General features: G+C 43.7%; 1 protein-coding gene across 1 annotated transcript in view; it reads left to right on the top strand.

The window, feature by feature from the left end:
• The window catches only part of iglon5 (IgLON family member 5), a 137,976-nt gene that overhangs the window by 109,946 nt on the left and 8,677 nt on the right, over positions 1 to 19,353 (top strand). Inside the window, exons 2-6 of the mRNA XM_084051956.1 lie at positions 2,914 to 2,992; positions 7,120 to 7,352; positions 9,951 to 10,070; positions 16,797 to 16,928; positions 17,332 to 17,452. Coding sequence (XP_083908082.1) covers positions 2,914 to 2,992; positions 7,120 to 7,352; positions 9,951 to 10,070; positions 16,797 to 16,928; positions 17,332 to 17,452 — 685 coding nt within the window. The remainder of the gene's footprint in view (positions 1 to 2,913; positions 2,993 to 7,119; positions 7,353 to 9,950; positions 10,071 to 16,796; positions 16,929 to 17,331; positions 17,453 to 19,353) is intronic.

The raw sequence follows: 19,353 nt of genomic DNA, 5'->3' as shown, positions 1-19,353 counted from the left end.
AAGCAATACGCATTATGCATATATCGAACAATCCTAGTGACTGACAGAGATGAAAAAGGGGTTACGCACAGATGTGTGTAGGCATGAATGAGTGTGGGGTTGGGGGATCGCTAAGTTTATGCCTAGCTGTTTGTACAGTTAAGTGTTTGTGTATGTGCACACACAGGCATTTTGTGTGATTTCTGAGGAGGAGTGACTGTATATACTGTCTGCACACAGCACACTTTAGACAAACCCTTCCTGTTGGTTTCATTGACATGGAGAGTATATTAGAGCCAGACCAATATATAGGTCTGGCCAATATATCGGCCATTATCTATCAATACTTATAAGTGTTGTCAAATAGAAACATTTTTTATTGATTAGAAAATGTTGCACTTTTTGACAAAATATCAGTCAAAATCGGTCATCTACAACGTCAGGATCAGCATCACACACAAAAGAAAATCCGGCATCGGTCGTGCTCTAGACTCTAGATTCAGTACAGTATGTGTAAACGTGCAGCTGTTGTGTTTGTTTGGGATGGAGGTTCTGCGTGTGAAAATAAGTGCGGGCTGCATGGTTTGACCTGGTTATCATGGCGCGCAGCGCCTCGGAGCAGAGGCACGCTCGTACAGGTTTTATAATGTGAGGTGCCGATTGAGCTGTGGAAATGGGAATTGAGTAGGGAATAGGGAATAGCTCCCAGTTGGTTTGTAGCCCTAACCAAGTTTTCGGCATATGCATAGATACATCATTCATTCAATCAAACATCTGCGTGCATGTGTGAATGGGGATATATCTTTTTGTGCACGTTTGTCACTCTGGGCACATGGGACTGTGTATTTATGACGACAGTGTGACACACCTGTCTCCCTGCCCCAAGCCCTGGAACTGAATTGAATTAACCTAAATAAAGTCCAAAGTGTAGAGTACAGTGAACTTGAAAGGTAACAGGCGAGGACATGACATCCCTCTCTGTGTCAAAGAGGGGACACGTGGATGCCGCGACACAAGGTTCTTCCATAGAATTAACCTTTGAAAACACAGACAGCTGGTGACATTTCCATGCATTGAACACAACAGCTGAGGTGCTCTGTCCCCCCCAAGGCTTTCAGAGAGAGAGAGAGAGAGAGAGAGAGAGAGAGAGAGAGAGAGAGAGAGAGAGAGAGAGCAAATGGATGGTGCCACTTCTGGGATCTTTGGACAGCACAACAGCAAGCGCCAGCCGCGGCACAAGCTAATGTGATTATGGCTTTTAGCTGGAGATATTCAGGGACACTTTTCCTTAGAGTCGCCATTAGTTCTCACTGCGGCCTCCCTTGTACTTGCTGGTGACTATCATTTCAGCAAGCAAACAAACAGACACACACACACGCGTGCGCGCGCGCACACACACACACACGCACGTTCACAGTCGAGGGAGTGGATGCCTGAATGCATTGAAGACACATCGAACAGGGTCCGTCGTAAGAAGCCTGTGCACATTGCATGTGCACATACAGACACTAAACATAAATATGCATCTTCATAGATAGCGGAACAGCCAAACTGTCGACAACCAGCCATTACCTCGTTCAATTAGATGATGGCACCGGGGTCCCTGTGTTGGCCTGCACCTAAATCCTCATTCTGCAGCACACACCACACACACACACACACACACACACACACACACAGTACACGTAAAGTGCTGTACAGGTATGTGTACTGCATGCACACAACCACACACACAGACATAATTAATCAAGGCTAATTAATTTAGCCTTCATTTCACTGCTGACAAATTTAAATTTAGTGATGTGTTTGGCAGTCATTTGGCCATTTAGCTATGCAGTACTCAACGTCTTTTGATCACCATCCCAAGATGTGCATTATCATTTTTGAGGCCCTCATTATTATTTGTAATCAAACCACGATCCTTCCAAGAGTCTTGTTCTTCTTGATCTATTCTCTCGCTGGACTCACACTCTGCATGCTTAGCGTGTTCCAGACTCCTGCATGCCTGTTTAACAAACCTTAGGGTGCTTCTAAACTCCTGACTGCACCGGTTTCGTCTCATAAAGTCGCCGCTTATTAAACCCCGCGGCTAGACCATAGGAAAATGTCCAGCAAGATATTGAGGTCACAGTATAGACAGGGAGGGAGAGAGATTGGTGAAGATGGGAGGACACAAGCAGAAGTACCTGGTGTCACGCTGCTATTTGGCAGGGCTGAAATGGACAGAGCCAAGTGTCTTGCTGAGGACCAACCTGCCTCAATAGGCAGTGTCACCGCAAAGATAACCAAGTTTGTGCTTATCTTTGTTTGCAGAGTCACAGCAAATTTTGAAAGGTGCTTCTCCAATACTTAGTCGTTTAAAAAGTGCAAGGGCTTTGTAGTGGAGGCTATTTCCTCACTTGAATTTGTTTTTGTTTCATTCTGTCTAATGTCTCTCAGAGCGTGTACACACACACACAGTGTGTGTGTGTGTGTGTGTGTGTGTGTGTGTGTGTGTGTGTGTGTGTGTGTGTGCGTGCGCGTACGCCTGTGCCTCTGTGTGTATTGGTAGGCAGGATGAGCATCCCTTCTGTTGCCGTTGCTGTCCCTTCATTTCACGCTCTGGTGGCTCGCCGTGAATCCTCTTCCCTCGGCTCATTATCGGCACTGTTCAATGAGCGCGTGCCCCACCAGAATGCGGTGCAAAACCAAATCATTATTCAAATACGGGGGTCAGTGCAGACGTCGCGACTCTTTTGTTTTGTATATTTATTACTTTGCCTTCGGAAATAAGTAAGCATGCAGGCCGCGGAGCAAATCCCGGACAACCTCGACCCGGCGAGGTAGACGACTACTGAGTGCCGGCTGGGGATGGAGACTAGGAATTGAGCGTCTGTTGCTGTTATTGGAGGCATTTTGCTCACCCTTCCCCCCATCTCTCATTTTGCTTGGCAGGGCCCAGTGTGCGTGGAGCAGAATTCGGCCACCTGCCCGACAACATTACAGTGCTGGAAGGCGAGAGCGTCATATTGAGGTAACGCCTAATCCTACACCTGCACCAACTAATTACATGAAAAACTTGTTTGTTTGTGTCCCTTCCACACCTGTCATATCGGTTTAATTGCCAATTCTCAGTCACATATAACTTCAATTAGCAGTCACCCTGCTTGCTTAATTTTTTTTACCTATGCAAAACTGTCTGCTCTAAAGCTAATTGAATGATGCCACCTGTCAGGTGTCATTGGAGTCATGGTGACTCTGTAATATCGCCTCTTACTTAGCTTGATCACAGCATTTATGGTGTGCTAGATTGCTTGGCAGAGCTCTCGTCTAGGCATCCAACTGCATTGCTGAACTGTAAGTGATAAAATAAGAAATCAAGAAACATGCATCCATCCAAGCATGACCTTGTCAGGTCCCTGATGTTGACTTGGCACGTTTAAAAGTGGGAGCGTGCTTCCACTGACTTCATGACCTTTCAGTCTGTACTAAATCTCTGAACAATTCCTCTTTTGGAACATATTGCTTAGGATTTTCTGTGATTTAAAAAGAAAAAAATCATGTTTTTTTTTTCAATCAAGTTTGGAACGGCTTATGGCAGGCAGATCAACATGAAAAACTGTCTCTCGATGCCGTCCTGAAGATTTGGAGCCTGGAGTGACTCATTTTACCATTAGTAGGATACAGGCTTTGTAACACTGTTATATTGTAGATAGTCATATTTGGGCTGTTAATCGCAAATGAACACAAATAAATGAAATAACAGTTGCTTTTCAGGTCCTTTCCAATTTGTTTTTCACACTTGGTTTCTTCAGCCTCTGAAGTGTACTCAGACCATGACTCAGCTATTTTTCACGCTTATGTGAACACTCCGAAAGAACTCAGACTCCTCTGAAACGAGCCACACTCAGACCACCTCAGGCGGTGGTCTGAGTACGGTTCGTTTCAAGTCTTGTGTTGCGGTTCGCTTAACCTGTGCATTGTGAACACAATGCGCTCCAGGTTCACTTCACCCTTTGCCATTACATTTTAGCAATCAAGGTTTGCCATAGACAGATCGCCTGTGCTACCCCCCCGCCCCCAAAAAGAACTATAGTGTGAACAAAAAGAGGACTGAGGCTCCATCAGAGCTGAAGTTGACCAGAAATGCAACTGATTTCTCTTTCAAATGAATTGACAATATGAATGCAAAAAGAACTGAGTCCCTTTTCTGTTGGTATACTTTTGAGGACTGAGTTTGGTTTGTTTAAAAAACTAACAAAACAAAAACTGAAAACACCCTAGAGTTCTACACTGGTGTGACAACACAGATTTTAGAATGGGACTAACTAACTAACTAATGCAAAGGGAATTGGCCTGGGGAACAGGAAAATTGAATTTGAAGGATATAATCCAGCGGCATTCCCCTTGAATTCAGTTCCTCTTCATTACAAACAGTATTACTTTTCTAGTTTGATTTCACCACAAAGACCTGAGTATTATAGTCTAATCAATAGGCCGGTGATAGCCGAAACACAACAATCAATCATTTCAGAAATGCTATGTCTAGAGTGGAAGAGAGTGAACTGTATAACTCTAGTCCACAGGAAAGACAAGTGTACACCGCAAGCAAGAGATGATAAACAAAAAGCTGAACAGCTTTATAAATAATATCTGCACTCGTTTGAGTTGCCATGATTTTGCCATTGTGGCACAAATACTTATGAAATGCCTGAGAAATTACTGCTCCACTGGTTTTGATGCAGCACGTTAAAAAGGAAATTGTATTGTTGGGACTCATTTTCCTCTGGGTCTTCTGTACGATAGTTAAAGCATCAGAGAACATCTAATTAGTAAATAAATGTATACATTACTATTATTATTAATATGATTATTATTATAGCATTTGTACGCAGGTGAGGGTTTCTTAGTACACAAGGATGTCTTAAAGTATTTCCTCTCCACTTGAACTTCAAGGACGACTTCAGCCATTTTCATCTTGGACCTCACTAATGCTCATTATAAATTATGGTACCATTTTTGTCTACCCTGTCTGTGTCTCAGAGGAGGGCTGTGGACAGTTCGGAAATCCGCCTACCAGTGACATCATTGATGGGGACTCCAAGCTAATAGAAACTGCATGCTTTCTATTCCTGTAAAGTTAGCATGCTACAATTTATGGATGCCATTGTTCTTGCGTAAAAGAAAATAGAAATCTTTAAATCTTGCTTGAAAAAAAAATCTGCCTAATGATGATGTCACTGGGACACAAAAGAAATTGTACCATTTTATCATGAGCATTAGTGAGGACCAATTATTTGAAGATAGGTTGAAAATGGGTGAAGTCGTCCTTTAAGGATGCTCCTTAACGATTTAAGCCCTATTTTAAACATTGTAGTATGATGGTGTTGCGCGGCAAAAATAGCCCATCTAAAAGTTCCCAATGCGTCTCATTAGAAAAATGTCAAAACATGAACATTTTGGAACCTAAAAATATTCATATTTTACCCTTATGATGACATGCCAGGTTGAATGGTGTGTGTGCAGGGCGGGGCTTGTGGTTCACAGGTCATCCTGTGCATCACACCAGAGTCACTTGTAAGCGATTTATTACAATACTTTCCAGCTCACCTGTGCTGTGTAACGGTGGATAAAAGGAGTTGCTGACTCTGCCTTGGCAGGATCTGGCTCAGCAGTGATATTTATCCAGGTCATATCAATGTCCCCAGTTGAAGCCGGCCAAGGACATCTAGTGGCTAAGTGCAGTACTGAAGTGACACCTTCGCTTGAGGTTTTGAGGAGTGTCACTAAGTAAAGAATGTTTTGAAAGATGCACTTAAAAAAAACACCTTTACAGGAGCTGGATCAGCGTAAATGATTATTAAGCACATGGGTGTGATTCTGTCAGAGTGGAGCACCTGGGAACTGCTGGTTTGCCTACATTAAAATGCCATTTGCAAACATTCCTTCACACCATGTTTGCTATGGTGCACTGCAAGTGGGGTCCAGGGACCCCTAGAGTTCCTTGAGTGGGTTCCTGGGGGTCCCCACCTATATGATGATTAGGAACCAAATGTAACCTTACGATTCTGTAACTGTGTGTTAGGAGCCACAAACCACCAGGAAACAAAGGTTGCAATCAAATATCCAGTTTATTTAGCCGGATAATGATGAATAGGGTTGACATTGGGTTTCATGATGATGCCATGGTTCTAAACGAAGACACAAAGAAACAAATTATAATATCATGCCAGATAAAATATCAAACATAAATATGGCCTTTAAATTATATTATACATTGAGGTATATCATCAAAATAATAATATCCCAAGTATTTACTTCATAATATTAAACATCTAAATATCCATATAACTCAATGTCATCAATTCTTAAATATAATCATATAATCCACATCACTAGAAGTAAAACACTGGAACTTACATTATACCAGGTTTAACAGACACATGGCAAACATCAGTGGTACATCAGCAGCACACGGCAAACACAGTCCGGCTGCATGTGTTTGGAAACAAAGGACAAGGGGGGAAATGGGAATCCAGTCCTGCTTTTATAGTGGGAGGAAGTGAGGTCACCACCACAGGTACCAGTCTGAATCCCATTGTGGTGTCTCCTTGTGGAGCGGAGGGGAAATGAACCTTGCAGTTTCTGACACTGTGTACAAATGGAACCACATTGTAGAGAAGGGAAAAAAAGGATACTGGAATTTGTTCACTCTGAGTTAAAACTGAGGGCCCTATTTTGCATGGCATCTTATGCCTCATGGCATTTTTTATTATTAAAAATAATAATGAGAATAGCCGATCTACAGTAATAAGTTGTGAGCTTATCTATTTTTACTATTTTCACTATTTTAGAATGTTTTAAAAAATAATTTTAAAAAAGCCTAATAAGATCAAAAGTCATAAGGCATAAGACGCCACGCAAAATAGGGTTTTTACAGTGTAGACTGGGAGACCCGTGCCAGAGATAACAAAGTCATATCAAACTGGGGGGGTCCTGTGAAATAAAAAGGTTGAAAATCACAGCTACTGTATAGTGCAATATACACTAGTGTGTGTTGTCGATGTACTTCGAAGATTGCATTCATTTTTTGTCGTTATCAAAGCTATTACCACCAAACGCTGACCCACTGGCCTGCATGTCCTTCCTGTCCACGCGCAGGTGTAAGATTGATGAGGAGGTCACTCACAAGGCCTGGCTGAACCGCTCCAACATCCTGTTCACGGGGACGGACAAGTGGTCGCTGGACAAGCGCGTGTCATTGGTCAACAGCAACAGCAGTGACTTCTCCATCCAGATAGACACGGTGCAGGTGGCTGACGAGGGCCCCTACACTTGCACCTTCCAGGCCAACAACATGCCCCGCATCGCCCACGTCTACCTCATTGTCCAAGGTCAGTGGGCGGGGGAAGGGAGTTTCATGTTTTTTTTTATGATTTTGAACTTGTTTTGACCAGTGGTGGAAAGTAACTAAGAGCCCAGAACTCAGAACGTATACTTGCAAAAGCAGCGAAAATAGCAGATCTACAAGCTCACAATGCGTTGCAATGCGTTGTGATGAGCAATTTTAGATTTTTTAAATGTTTTTTTTTTGTATGGGATACCTCCCTCTTCAGAAGTGGTTCTGATTATAATGAACAAACAAACAAACAAAAACCATCACAAAACTTCACAGGGTCTGGTATATGTCAGGTTATGGAAGGTTCTGGGTTACCCTTCATAGTTGGAAAGAGGCATTTTCCTCCACCAAGGTTATGTTCTCGCCTGTTTATCTGTCTGTCTGTGAAGAAAATATATAAAAGACATAATTGGATTCTCACCAACTTTCCTGGGCAAGAGTTATAGTTCATAAGGAAGAAATGATTGGTTTTTGATGGTAATTTGTATTTTCAATCGGATACATGACTTGTTTTTTTTATCCCAACTGCTCTGCCCTGTGGGGAGGTAAATTGGAAGTGTCACTAAAAGCTGCATTTGACATAAAGATAGCTAACTAGACTACTGAATAATCAACACGCAAAGTATGTCCCTGTGTCCTGACGATTTATAGGCACAACTTCATATCAAAAATATAGTGTTGTTTTCCACTGTCATTTAAAAAAGTAAAGGTACAAATGTGAAACTTAAGACTACTACTATACAGTACAGCATCCAAATGGATTGTGGCACATTGAAAGAAGTGCAGTATTTTTACTGCTCGTCCCTGTAACATAAAACAGACATTTTTTTGTGATTTCACTATTCAATGCATAATGATAGTAACAACACTATTGACGCAGAATATTGAACAACAAAAATGTTACTAATAAAATATGCTGTGTTATGCTGATGTGTATGCTGATGACAATTTTATGATCAAAGGATGTACAACATGTTCTCACCTGTCCAGGCATCTGTAAAATCCTGAGTGTTACATTTGTCCACTCTCTGACTTAATTTAACACTCAGGATTTTACTGTGTAAGATTGTTTGATAATATCGTATGTTAACACTACATTGAATCAGGTTGCAATGATTGATGACCGGAGAGCTGTTAGATGTGCACTTTACTGCTTCAACATTTATGGTGGATGGTGATAACAAATGCAAACATGAGTAATATCTGAGTTCATTTGCTTTCATACATTACATATAGTGTAAGTTTGCTGTGTAAACACGGTGACATCAAAGCTGTAGCATAGCAGCTTACTGGAAGTGAATTAGCATTATTTGGTGTCATAAGGAAGTTAAGTGTAAGCCCTTATTATCTCTACTAAGTTCATTATAGGCTTCTGTGCTTTTATGGAGCTGTGGGGTGGGGTGAGATAGGTCAGACGAAGGGGGAGGTGCAAGGGGAGGTGGGGGTGAACTACATGGTGGGCTGTCCAACTGCCTGACAGTGCAGGACACAGGACCAGGGCCCAGTCGTCAAGGCAGCCGCTAAGTGAGTGAGGGTTTGACTGATCCTGAGTGACGTGATTTATTGGCGCCCGACCGCTCGCCTGATGGATTGCAGACCTTTCCCCCCGCATGTGCCAGTTGTTATGTATATTGTACCTTACATGTAGTGCATATTGCAGTAACACCAGACCTGGCGAAATGAAAATGAAAAATATGCAGGACGCTGATATATATCAGCCACGTTCTGTGGGGATGAATGTGAACCGAGCCTGGCTCACAGCTAAACTGGAGGCAGGGGAGAGAGAGCATGGAGTTCAGCCTCTCAACAACATGTTTTTTACATAACACTGCAGCCAAACAAATAACTCTTGTCTGCAGGGTGTAAGGCTTGGCACAGATGACCAATATACCTGATTCCAAGTCAATTTCAGTCAGAGCATGATACCACACAATATAATTACACCCCCAAGTCAGTGCATCGAGCACCACTCCAGTCTTTGCTTTATCTTTGCACGTATTTTGCTGAAAATAGTAGAATTAGGTTCCTGCTCAGTAGGTGTTTTGCAGGAAAAGCAATCTTGTGGCCAATGTCATTAAAAACAATGATAATGGGTCCTTTAAATCTAAGGGCTTTCTTGTTATCGAACTAACTACAGTACATGCATTGTTCCTCAGTTCACCACTAAGGGAGTTTGGAACAGATTTCACTTGATGGTGGTCATTTACGTACTTAAAAAGCAGCAACTCTAATGTCCATGATTTTCGCTTCTTTTATTTTATTTAGACATCATGCAAAATGGGATTTAACTTCACATCATGTATTACAGTAATGGCCAGTGTAATATGCTGTAAATTAGATGGGCAAATGCATTGTCTTGCAGTTAAGCATGCTGCATAATAGGCTAGTTGGGGTTCTTAGCTGCTTCTAAGCAAGAGAGACTTTTAAGGCATGGATCATTAATCGGCAGACTGCTGTCTGAGACTGCAGGGATTTGCATCATACTTTAAAGAGTTTAAATAGCTGCGAGGGGAAGCCTCATCAATAATTCATGAAGCAGGAGTAGGAGGGGATTTTAAGGTCATAGTCTTGATGGTATGGCTTTGTTTTCCAGTGCCGGCCAGAATCGTCAACATCTCCAAAGACGTGTCGGTGAACGAGGGCGAGAACGTCAACCTATTCTGTCTAGCGGTGGGGAGGCCAGAGCCCACTGTCACCTGGAAGGACCAGAAATGTAAGATTTGATTGTTTGTCCCTGGATGCAAGAATGTTTCCTCTCCACCTTTACATCTCCATCATTACATTCACCCCTAACCCTAAACCTAATACTGGGCGATATGGACAAGATCATATATCACAATATTTTTGACCAAATACCTCAATATCAATATTGTGATGATTTTTTCATTTTTCCCAAATGTTCTCAATTTTATAAAAAGGGCTTAAGTGATTAAAACCAGGAAAAGATAACATCACGATAGTATGATATCCAAAATCCCAGACAATATCTTGTCTCAAAACACAATATTGATATAATATAGTAATACGTATTGCCCAATCCTACCCCTAACCCTGAACCCCTGTCTCTCAAAAAACATGTCCCTCTTTATTACCAACATTCAACTCCAGCCTTATCCACATTCTCTTCAGGACATCTTCTCCCACCACCCCGTCCTCCCGTGTCATTGTCCAAAAACTCCAGCCGTTCAGACTGCGTCTATCTTGGATTCCTATTCCAATAGTTTCCCTTATGTCCCAATGTTTTGTCCCAAACGCTCCCACATTAAACGTAATTATCCCCCACAGCTACAGCCAGTAATCATCAGCATCTGTCTTCATCCTAGCTGTCAGTTGCCGTCATGATGCCAACCGATGCTAATAGCCATGTTTGTCACTACATCGTTTATTTATAACTTCCATCATCATCGCTGGGAATGACATGGTCACAAGCAATACACTTCATAAGCAAAGTAAAATTCGTTTCAGTTTAACATCATTCCCATATCTGTCTCTGTCCAAAACATAGACATTTTACTGTTCTATGACTACAGGTTGTTTGATCAGCATGTGTACAGGTACATCAGCAGAGTATCTGTGCTATGCTGGTGTATTAATAGTGTATCTGGTTAGCTTAGTAATTGCCGTGTTCAAGAGTCTACGTTGTGACAAGATGACCTTGTTCGACACTTTCTCGCCGACGCATAAATTTGCCTTATAGCTTTGCCTCTCCTTCTGCATGGGTAGCTTGTCAATGTTTTGCTTGTCTCATTAACCACCGTGAGTCCAAGTGTTTGCTTATTTGTCTATATGGTCGCTGCATTTTTAGTAATCAGATATCAGCTATCCGATTGTGTCTAACCACATAAAGTCAGTGTAAACGCAAAGAAGACACATTTATAGATGTGCATCTTCGGTTATGTGGCTAGACGCAATCAGATATCTATCTGATAACTCAAGACGCATTTTTAATGCCAAGTATAAACAATGGCAGGGTGGCCTGGAACCTGAACCTTGTTCCTCATAGCTGCTGCTTTTAAGCCAAAAGCAGAATCCCTGCTCTAAATAGTGTCTTGATCTCTTCAGGAGAAACATGTGGATGTATAGCCTCACAGTGTACAGTATGGCGATTGAAATGCCGTAAAATTCTAAATGATCTATCAAAATGTCCCTTCACCTTACAAGTCTTTCAATACACATTGAATGAGAGACAGACTAGAAAGAAAATACTTTTTTTCCTTTGCTTTTCAGACTTTACCCATTCAACACTTTCTGGACAGCAATGAAAAGACTCCATTTGGAAGGTTATTATCATTGTTAGCTAGATCATTTTTGTAGTTAATGTCAAGGTGCCTCTATTACTTCGTTGATTTGGTGGATTTGTTTTACTTGGGTTCTGCAGCTTGGATATACAGTACCTGGATAAGACAAATAGATCAGTGTGGACATCTGTAGCTGTGTGTCAGTTGAATAGGCTATATCTGAATAAATATGACGATAACTGTATTGGCAGCAACAACGCTATAGCATAGTGATTAGCTACTCAGCAATAGCCTGCAGTTAGCCCAGGGCACTTATCTATGATCACTTTTCCATTGGCCTAAATGACAATACTGTAGGTTAATGTCCCGCATATGTCCGCCACACTGTACACTGCTGTGTTGGAGCCACTAACATACCTGGTGTTCACACACTGACAGCGATACTGGGACACCAGAGGAAAAAAATATTATGTAGAAGCTGTCACAGAGTATGCACACATGCACTGGCATGGGCGCACCACATACGCACGCGCACGCACGCACACGCACACACACTTACATCAAGCCTTTTTTTCAGTGTCCTCGCCCGCAAGCATGCAGCATTTTTCCCCTGTCAGCAGTAATCCTCCCCCTTGTGCCCCCCCCTCTCTCCTCTATCTCCCTCTTTTCCTCTCTCCGTCCTTTATCTCCCTTTCTCTTTCTCCTCTCTCTCTCTCTCTCTCTCTCTCTCTCTCTCTCTCTCTCTCTCTCTCTCTCTCTCTCTCTCTCTCTCTCTCTCTCTCTCTCTCTCTCTCTCTCTCTCTCTCTCTCTCTCTCTCTCTCTCTCTCTCTCTCTCTCTCTCTCTCTCTCTCTCTCTCCTCCCCCACTTTTTCTGAGTTCGTGGGGAGAGCGAGATAGAGGCCACATTGCTATTCTGGGGGAGTGTCTGCAGCCACACCATCACATGCAGGGGACCAGAGGCGGTGGAGAAGGGAAGAGGGTGGGGCGGGGGGTGCAGGAGCCCCAAAGTAACAGCAAGAGGCTGCTGGCCATCTGTCCCCATTACTCAGAAGCAGTGTAAGAGAGAGAGAGAGTGTGTGAGAGAGAGAGAGAGAGAGAGAGAGTGAGCAGGAACCCGCAAGAAAATTACCTGCCTCGTCCCGTGTGGACTCTTCACCGGCGGTCACCGGAGGTCTCTCTCCTGGAGAGATAGTGACACACTCCCACACACACACACACACACACACACACACACACACACACATGCACAAACACACCCCTCCAGCCACCTCTTCACCTCTATTGAGTCACAGATTGCAATCTGCCACCACCTACCGCTATTCATTCATATTCACCGGCATCCATCAGATGACCCTCTCAGACACGCACCAGCTGTGCCGCTCACACACACACGCGCGCACGCGCACATCTGGCACTTATTATCATGGGACATATCTTATGGTTAAACATTCACTAATCTCGCGTAACCCAGATGATCAGAGATACTGCTACATAGTGACGTCTGAATTCAATGACTTTAGGCCTGTCCTTCACATTGGGACATGATGGCATGGTTTGTTTTCAAAGCAGTTGGCATGCTTGACAGCAGCCTCATGTCTCCAGATGTACAGTATCATTCAGCAGGCGGAGATCTCTGATCTGCTGGCTGCGCACGACTAAACATTCACAGACACACAGGCAGAGAGAGGCGGTTTCAGTCCACATGCAGACATGTGCATCCAACCACGTATCCGCACCCATGCGTTGCTCTTTTGCTTACATGAAAAAAGATATTTACATATTACATACAATATTATACATACATGTGGTGGAATGTAACTAAGTACATTTACTTAAGTACTGTACTTAAGTACCATTTTGAGGTATTTGTACTTTACTTGAGTATTTCCAATTTCCAATACTTTTACTTTTACTCCACTCCACACACATCTAAGTATATTGTACTTTTACTCCACTACAATTATTTGAAAACTTAGTTACTAGTTACTTTGAAGATTTTGATTAATATTACAAAATATACATTAACCACTTCAGCCCTATATACATTTCAGCCATTTGAAAATAGCCGATCTACAAGCTCACAATGCGTCCCATCGCTATTTTCAAAAGATTTGTATACATTTGAGAACTTGAAATGGGACATTCTGCATAATGAGTACTTTTACTTTTGGTACTTTAAGTACATTTTGATGCCAATACTTATGTACTTTTACTCAAGTACATTTTGAATTCCGGACTTTTACTTGTAACGGAGTATTTCTATATTGCAGTATTGATACTTTTACTTAAGTAAGAAATGTGAGTACGTTTTCCACCACTGCATACATGCAGTATAGGCTACTAGAGAATCTCTACCAAGCACCCATTCAACTGTGTGTGAGCCCGGCATCAGGCCTCTCTCTGCCTAGTTGGCGACGAGCTTTGCGAATGGCTATGGATCAGAGGCGCAGAGAAATCAAGCACCTGGTCGACACAGCCGCAAGAAAAAAGACTACGGTTCCACTGCAGGGCAGACCTGACCCCTTGATCCTTTTATTTTACTCCCTTTCATTCCTACATCTGCCTCTTGTCTCATGCGCAAATCCAACAATCTCTAGTGGTCAGGAGTCAGGCTCCTTTAGAAGCCGTAAGTGGTTGATGGAGCTGTATTTTACGGGGCATTGTTGGAAGGCTAGGGGTCTGTTAGAGTCAGATACGATCTCCCACCAGACCAGAGCACCGAGCATTGTGGGGCCAGAAATCTCGTGGGTTGGAGATAGAGTGAAGAGTAAAAGACAGATGGGGGGGGGGGGGGGGGGGGTTATGCCGAGCCCAACACATCACATTACACCCACATCTTCAGTTGTGCAAAAAAGACAGCCATCAACTGGCACGCAGAATACCCGACTGGACTGCCTCTCTGTGTTGAACTCTGCCTTAGTAGTAACTCTTCTTGTCTGCAGAACTTCTTTCATGCGTCGCTTTATCATTCTCTCCCTCTCCGTCTCTCTCTGTCTCGCCTTTACTTAGCCGCTCTCTTCCCCACACATACACTGTATTTCTCAACCTTACAAACTACTACTCTCCTTGTCTCTCTAATGCATTCTATCGCGCTCAATTTCTTCTCATTTTTCCCTTCTTCCCCAGTGCTTTTTATTTCTTGGAAGTCATCTGTATCAGACCTCTCTCTGTAATTCCTCCAGTGCTAGCTGTCTGATTCTATCTTTTCCCCTCTTTTTTTCTCTCCCGTTCATCCCCCCTGCACCGCCTCCCCCCGCGGGCAGAGTTGGGTGCTCAGCCTGCTCGGCAGAGATGTCGCAAGGGAGCTGTATTTATTAGGCTAATGGAATGAGTGAATAACATTGCTGTAAAGCCCCCCCCCCCTACACACACACACACACACGCACACACACACATTCCCCATAGCCAGCCACCCCACACACTGGAGCCGTCGACAACGACATTGTCCCTACTCAGCCCGCCTGCCGCCACGGCAGCAGCTGCGAATAATCGTCTCCAGCTCAGTAGCCGTGCTAATAATCCTCCAGTATAATCTTCAATTAGAAGCGCCGCGCTAATCTCTGACAGGAATTATCGTGCCGTTTAGCGTCTTTTTCCGCACGCACGCGTGTTCAGTTGGCATCGTAGTCACAGCCCAGGCATGCTTTAGGGGTGAGAGGATGGTGAGGCATATGTGTTGAAGGATTGGGGAGTTTGGTGGCGCGGGTGGTTTGTGTGTTTGCGAGGAGAGGATCTGAAGGCCCCCTGACTGATGTCAGGGGGAGGGACTTTGAAAGGGAAAAGTGAGGGGCAATTTAAGCGCTGGATTTCCTTGTTAGCGGCAAGATTATGTATTATGTCGTGTTCCGCAGTCTGACTTCTTTAATGGGGTAAGGAGGAGTAAAGAATAAAAAAAGGCTTAATGGTTTCAGAGGCTGTGAGACAGCTGGCTGCTGAGACTTGCGGCAAGAGGAGGGGTTGCACTCTTATTTCTCCCTCTCTTCCTTTTCCTTTCCCTCATTCTTTCTTTTTCTCTCTGTCACTGTCGCTCTAATAACACACAGCATCCATTCCCTTGCACACAGAAGCAATAACGTCTTGCCCATCCCCATGACTCTCTCTCTCCTGCAGAGATTTGGTCGTTGTCTGCCCTGAGGAAAAGGAGGGACCGCCAGAGTGCGAGACAGCCTAATTCGCTTTTGGGGGCACCTGGGAGTTTGTCAACAGCAAATAACATCCACATCTTCTTCTCGCTGAATAGCGTACCATGCAAGCCCCCACGTGCACCCCCTGTTGAGAATTGAGTTTGTCCTTTGCTTTGAAGTGAAACTCACAATTTCCCATGAGACCTCAACTGTAATGTTGTCATTGCTGTTTAAGGGGCCACATTCACTCAGCAATGACAATAGTGTATGATGATATAGGATGCATTTGTAACCTCAATAACAAATAATGTATACCACTCGATACCAAGCGGCGATACTGCAAATTTACTGAGCCATGCAGACTTGCAACATTAGGCAACAAAGTAAAGTGGATGTAATCTGCTTTTCTCTATTTGAGAAAGCCTCCAAGATTCAATATTCTTTATTGTCAAGTCCCATTATACTAGTACTGTATAAGAGAGTAAAATCCTTCCAACACGCCTTGGCAGCCAAAGGACTTAGCACTTCTAGGCCTACATGTGAAAAAGACTGTGTGTTATGCTGCTAAAATGCTTTGAGGTCACATTGTGGCACTTGGCATTAGCTTTCAGTATCGAAGCTAATACCTGATCAAAGTCTTGTATGTATCAGCTTGATAGCTCACGTATTGTCGCATCCCTAATGCTCTGTCTTTAGGTTAGCTGTAAGAATAGGCTGCCCTGCCTTTTTGCCTTTTTAAAATCTCAGTCACTCTCAGTCAAAGAAAGATAGGTAAGTTGCGTTAAGTTAAGTTAACACCTTCTTGATCCTGAGGAGAATGCCAGTCTTTACTGCAGGCAGTAAAAGAATACAGATAGAGCCACAACAGAAGGGAGCAGATTTGGCAGCAATTCAAGCACATACGGCTCACCACAAAAGAAAGAACACTCCACAGCACAGATCCTAGATCAGTAGTCGTGTCCCGTGCGAAAAATACCCGATCCAATTTTTGGCTCTCGTATAAGTATAGATTACAGTATGTGTAATGACATGAGTCATCATACATGGGACGTTTGGCCTGTGCTCTGTACCCTCAGATGGCTTGGTGAGTGATGGCGAGTTCCTGGACATCACAGAGATCAAGAGGCAACAGGGTGAGGACTACGAATGCATAACCAACAATGGGGTAGCCCCGCCTGACAAGCACAAGGTCAAGGTCACGGTCAACTGTAAGTACGCCTATCCTCACTCTGCACCCCCCTCCACACACACACGCACGCACGCACGCACGCACGCACGCACGCACGCACGCACGCACGCACGCACCCACCCACACGCACACACACCCACACGCACACACAGCACAACACAGTGATAACTCAGCTCACACTAACCCGCCCACAAGATAACACAATCATGTATTAATGATAATATATGCACATTTTATGCATTATTATGTATGAATTCATGCGCTTAATACATCTCAATTGTGTTTTATGTTTTTCTCTTTGACCTTGTGAACTTACCTCCAACGACCCGACTCTCGCCTTCATAGCAAATGCGAAGTGTACGCTAATCGTTTAATTTTCTCCTTATGTCTCACCATCCCTGTCCCCCGCCTTCCCCCACCAGACCCACCCATGATCACAGATGTGAAGAATATGCCAGCCCAACTGGGCAAAACGGCCATCTTGCGGTGTGAAGCCATGGCAGTGCCCACAGCCTCCTTCGAGTGGTACCGAGACGACCACAGGTGAGACTGTGGCCCACTCACAATTTAACCCTTTGATAATTGGCTCCCTCCTGTTGGCCTGACCTGTGGTATCGCCATGTGTCCGGCATAACTAAATTGCCATTTGTATTCTTCTGTAGCCATCAGAAACAAGTAAGCAACATTACGATTGCCAGAGACCATTTGTTTTTCAAATGTCTTTCTGGCATTTTAGCTGCTCCTTCCAAGTTGGCAAAAAAGTCCCTGGGATAGTAGGAGAATAGAGGGTGATTTGGCATCAGACAAGATGTGAAAGAGAGAGGAACAGTTAGACAAGCCTGTGCCAACCACAGAGAGAGAGAGAGAGAAGTTAATAGAGTATAATGGGCCCCAGCAGGAGGTCACTGTTATTTATGGGCAGTTAGATTTGACTATTAGCACAAGGTTAAAACGGGAACCGTGTATGGAGGTACGGTGTGTCATGTGGGCACTCTCCAGAGAGTAGAAGAACCAGTGGCATAAGGTAGTTATGGTGGGCACTGCACACAATAATGGGCCCTGGTGCATGCAGGTTAATAGTTAAGAAGCACACACACACACACACACACACACACACACACACACACACACACACACACACACACACACACATATATATTTTACTAACAATGTGATTTTACAGTCCTACAAGGAAAGTAGAGTGGCCAAAGATAAAGCTATTAAAATTCAGAACTGTGTATAGCGTTCTAACAAGACAGTAGAGCCCTGCGCGACACTTAAGTCCTGTTCACACCATTGCAATACTAGCCTGGGATCAATACAATTTTCGGGTTTCTGATCCGGTCTGGAGCCGAAATAACTTTACGTCATCAGTCGCGTCATCAGGCGGCCGGAACCAAGGGTACCGGTATCACCCAAAATAATTCCCTGCGGTCAAGGGCATCATAATTTTAGGGCCTACCCAATAAAACCCTTGATGCGGCGTAGTTTAGCTTATGAGAATAGTTTGTTTGGTGTATATATCTTTTATTCCAACTCGTAGCGACTGACGAGACTAAACTTGTAGTTATACTCGATTCAGCATTTAAATGGGGATTGGGAAAACTGACAGGGGGAACCAAAACAAATCGGTGCTGAAAAACCGATACCAGCAACCGGAACCACCGTATTGTGGGGGGGTTCAGTAGGCATGGTCTAGACCGGATCACATGGAAAGGAACGAATACCAGGCTTTCCTCCGAGGTGGAAAGTCTGGTGACGCGAGGTCATTGCAATACGATACAACAAAACCACTGCAATGCGTTACAGAGAAAAATTTCAGCGGTCTGAATTTCCCCATTGCAGGTCATTGATGGTTCATTGAGTCGCAAGACATTCAACTTGTTGAATCGCAAGCAAAATGTTTCAGAAGGTATATCAAACATCATAAATGTTTGATACCGATCAGCAGCAAGCGTGAGTGTGTACAGCTCTCTGGGAGCAGAAATGGATGGAGGAGAGAAGACCAGCTCATTAACCTTTTTGAAAAATTCCCCAAACAGAAACACGCACATCATATCACAGAAAACTTCCTCTCTTTTTACCTCTCTCTCTCCTCCCCCGCTCTCTCTCTCTCTCCCTCTTTCTCTCTCTCACACACACATACACACAGAAATGCCCAGTCTAGCGTGAGTTAGCCTTTTGTTTTTTACTGCACCCACCTGCCTGCGATAGAGAGGGAGAGAAACATTTGGCAAAGAAGGGAGCCTATCGCTATTTAATCATACGCCACCTTGATGTAGACTACTGTCCAGTTTTAGCATCCATCTGCTGTTTGTATCCCATAGCCCGGAGGGATGACGACAATATAATTGCTGTCGAAACGGCAGTCGATCGAAGCTAGCTGCCTGGATGTGGACTCTCCAGTTCTATAAGGTTGCAAAGTGATTCTGTTGCAAGTGGTT

The sequence above is a fragment of the Gymnoscopelus microlampas genome, assembly GCF_963454915.1.
Source record: "Gymnoscopelus microlampas genome assembly, chromosome: 3".
Classification (NCBI taxonomy): domain Eukaryota; kingdom Metazoa; phylum Chordata; class Actinopteri; order Myctophiformes; family Myctophidae; genus Gymnoscopelus; species Gymnoscopelus microlampas.
Note: the sequence above shows the minus strand (reverse complement) of the source record. Positions and strands in the feature narration are given on the sequence as shown.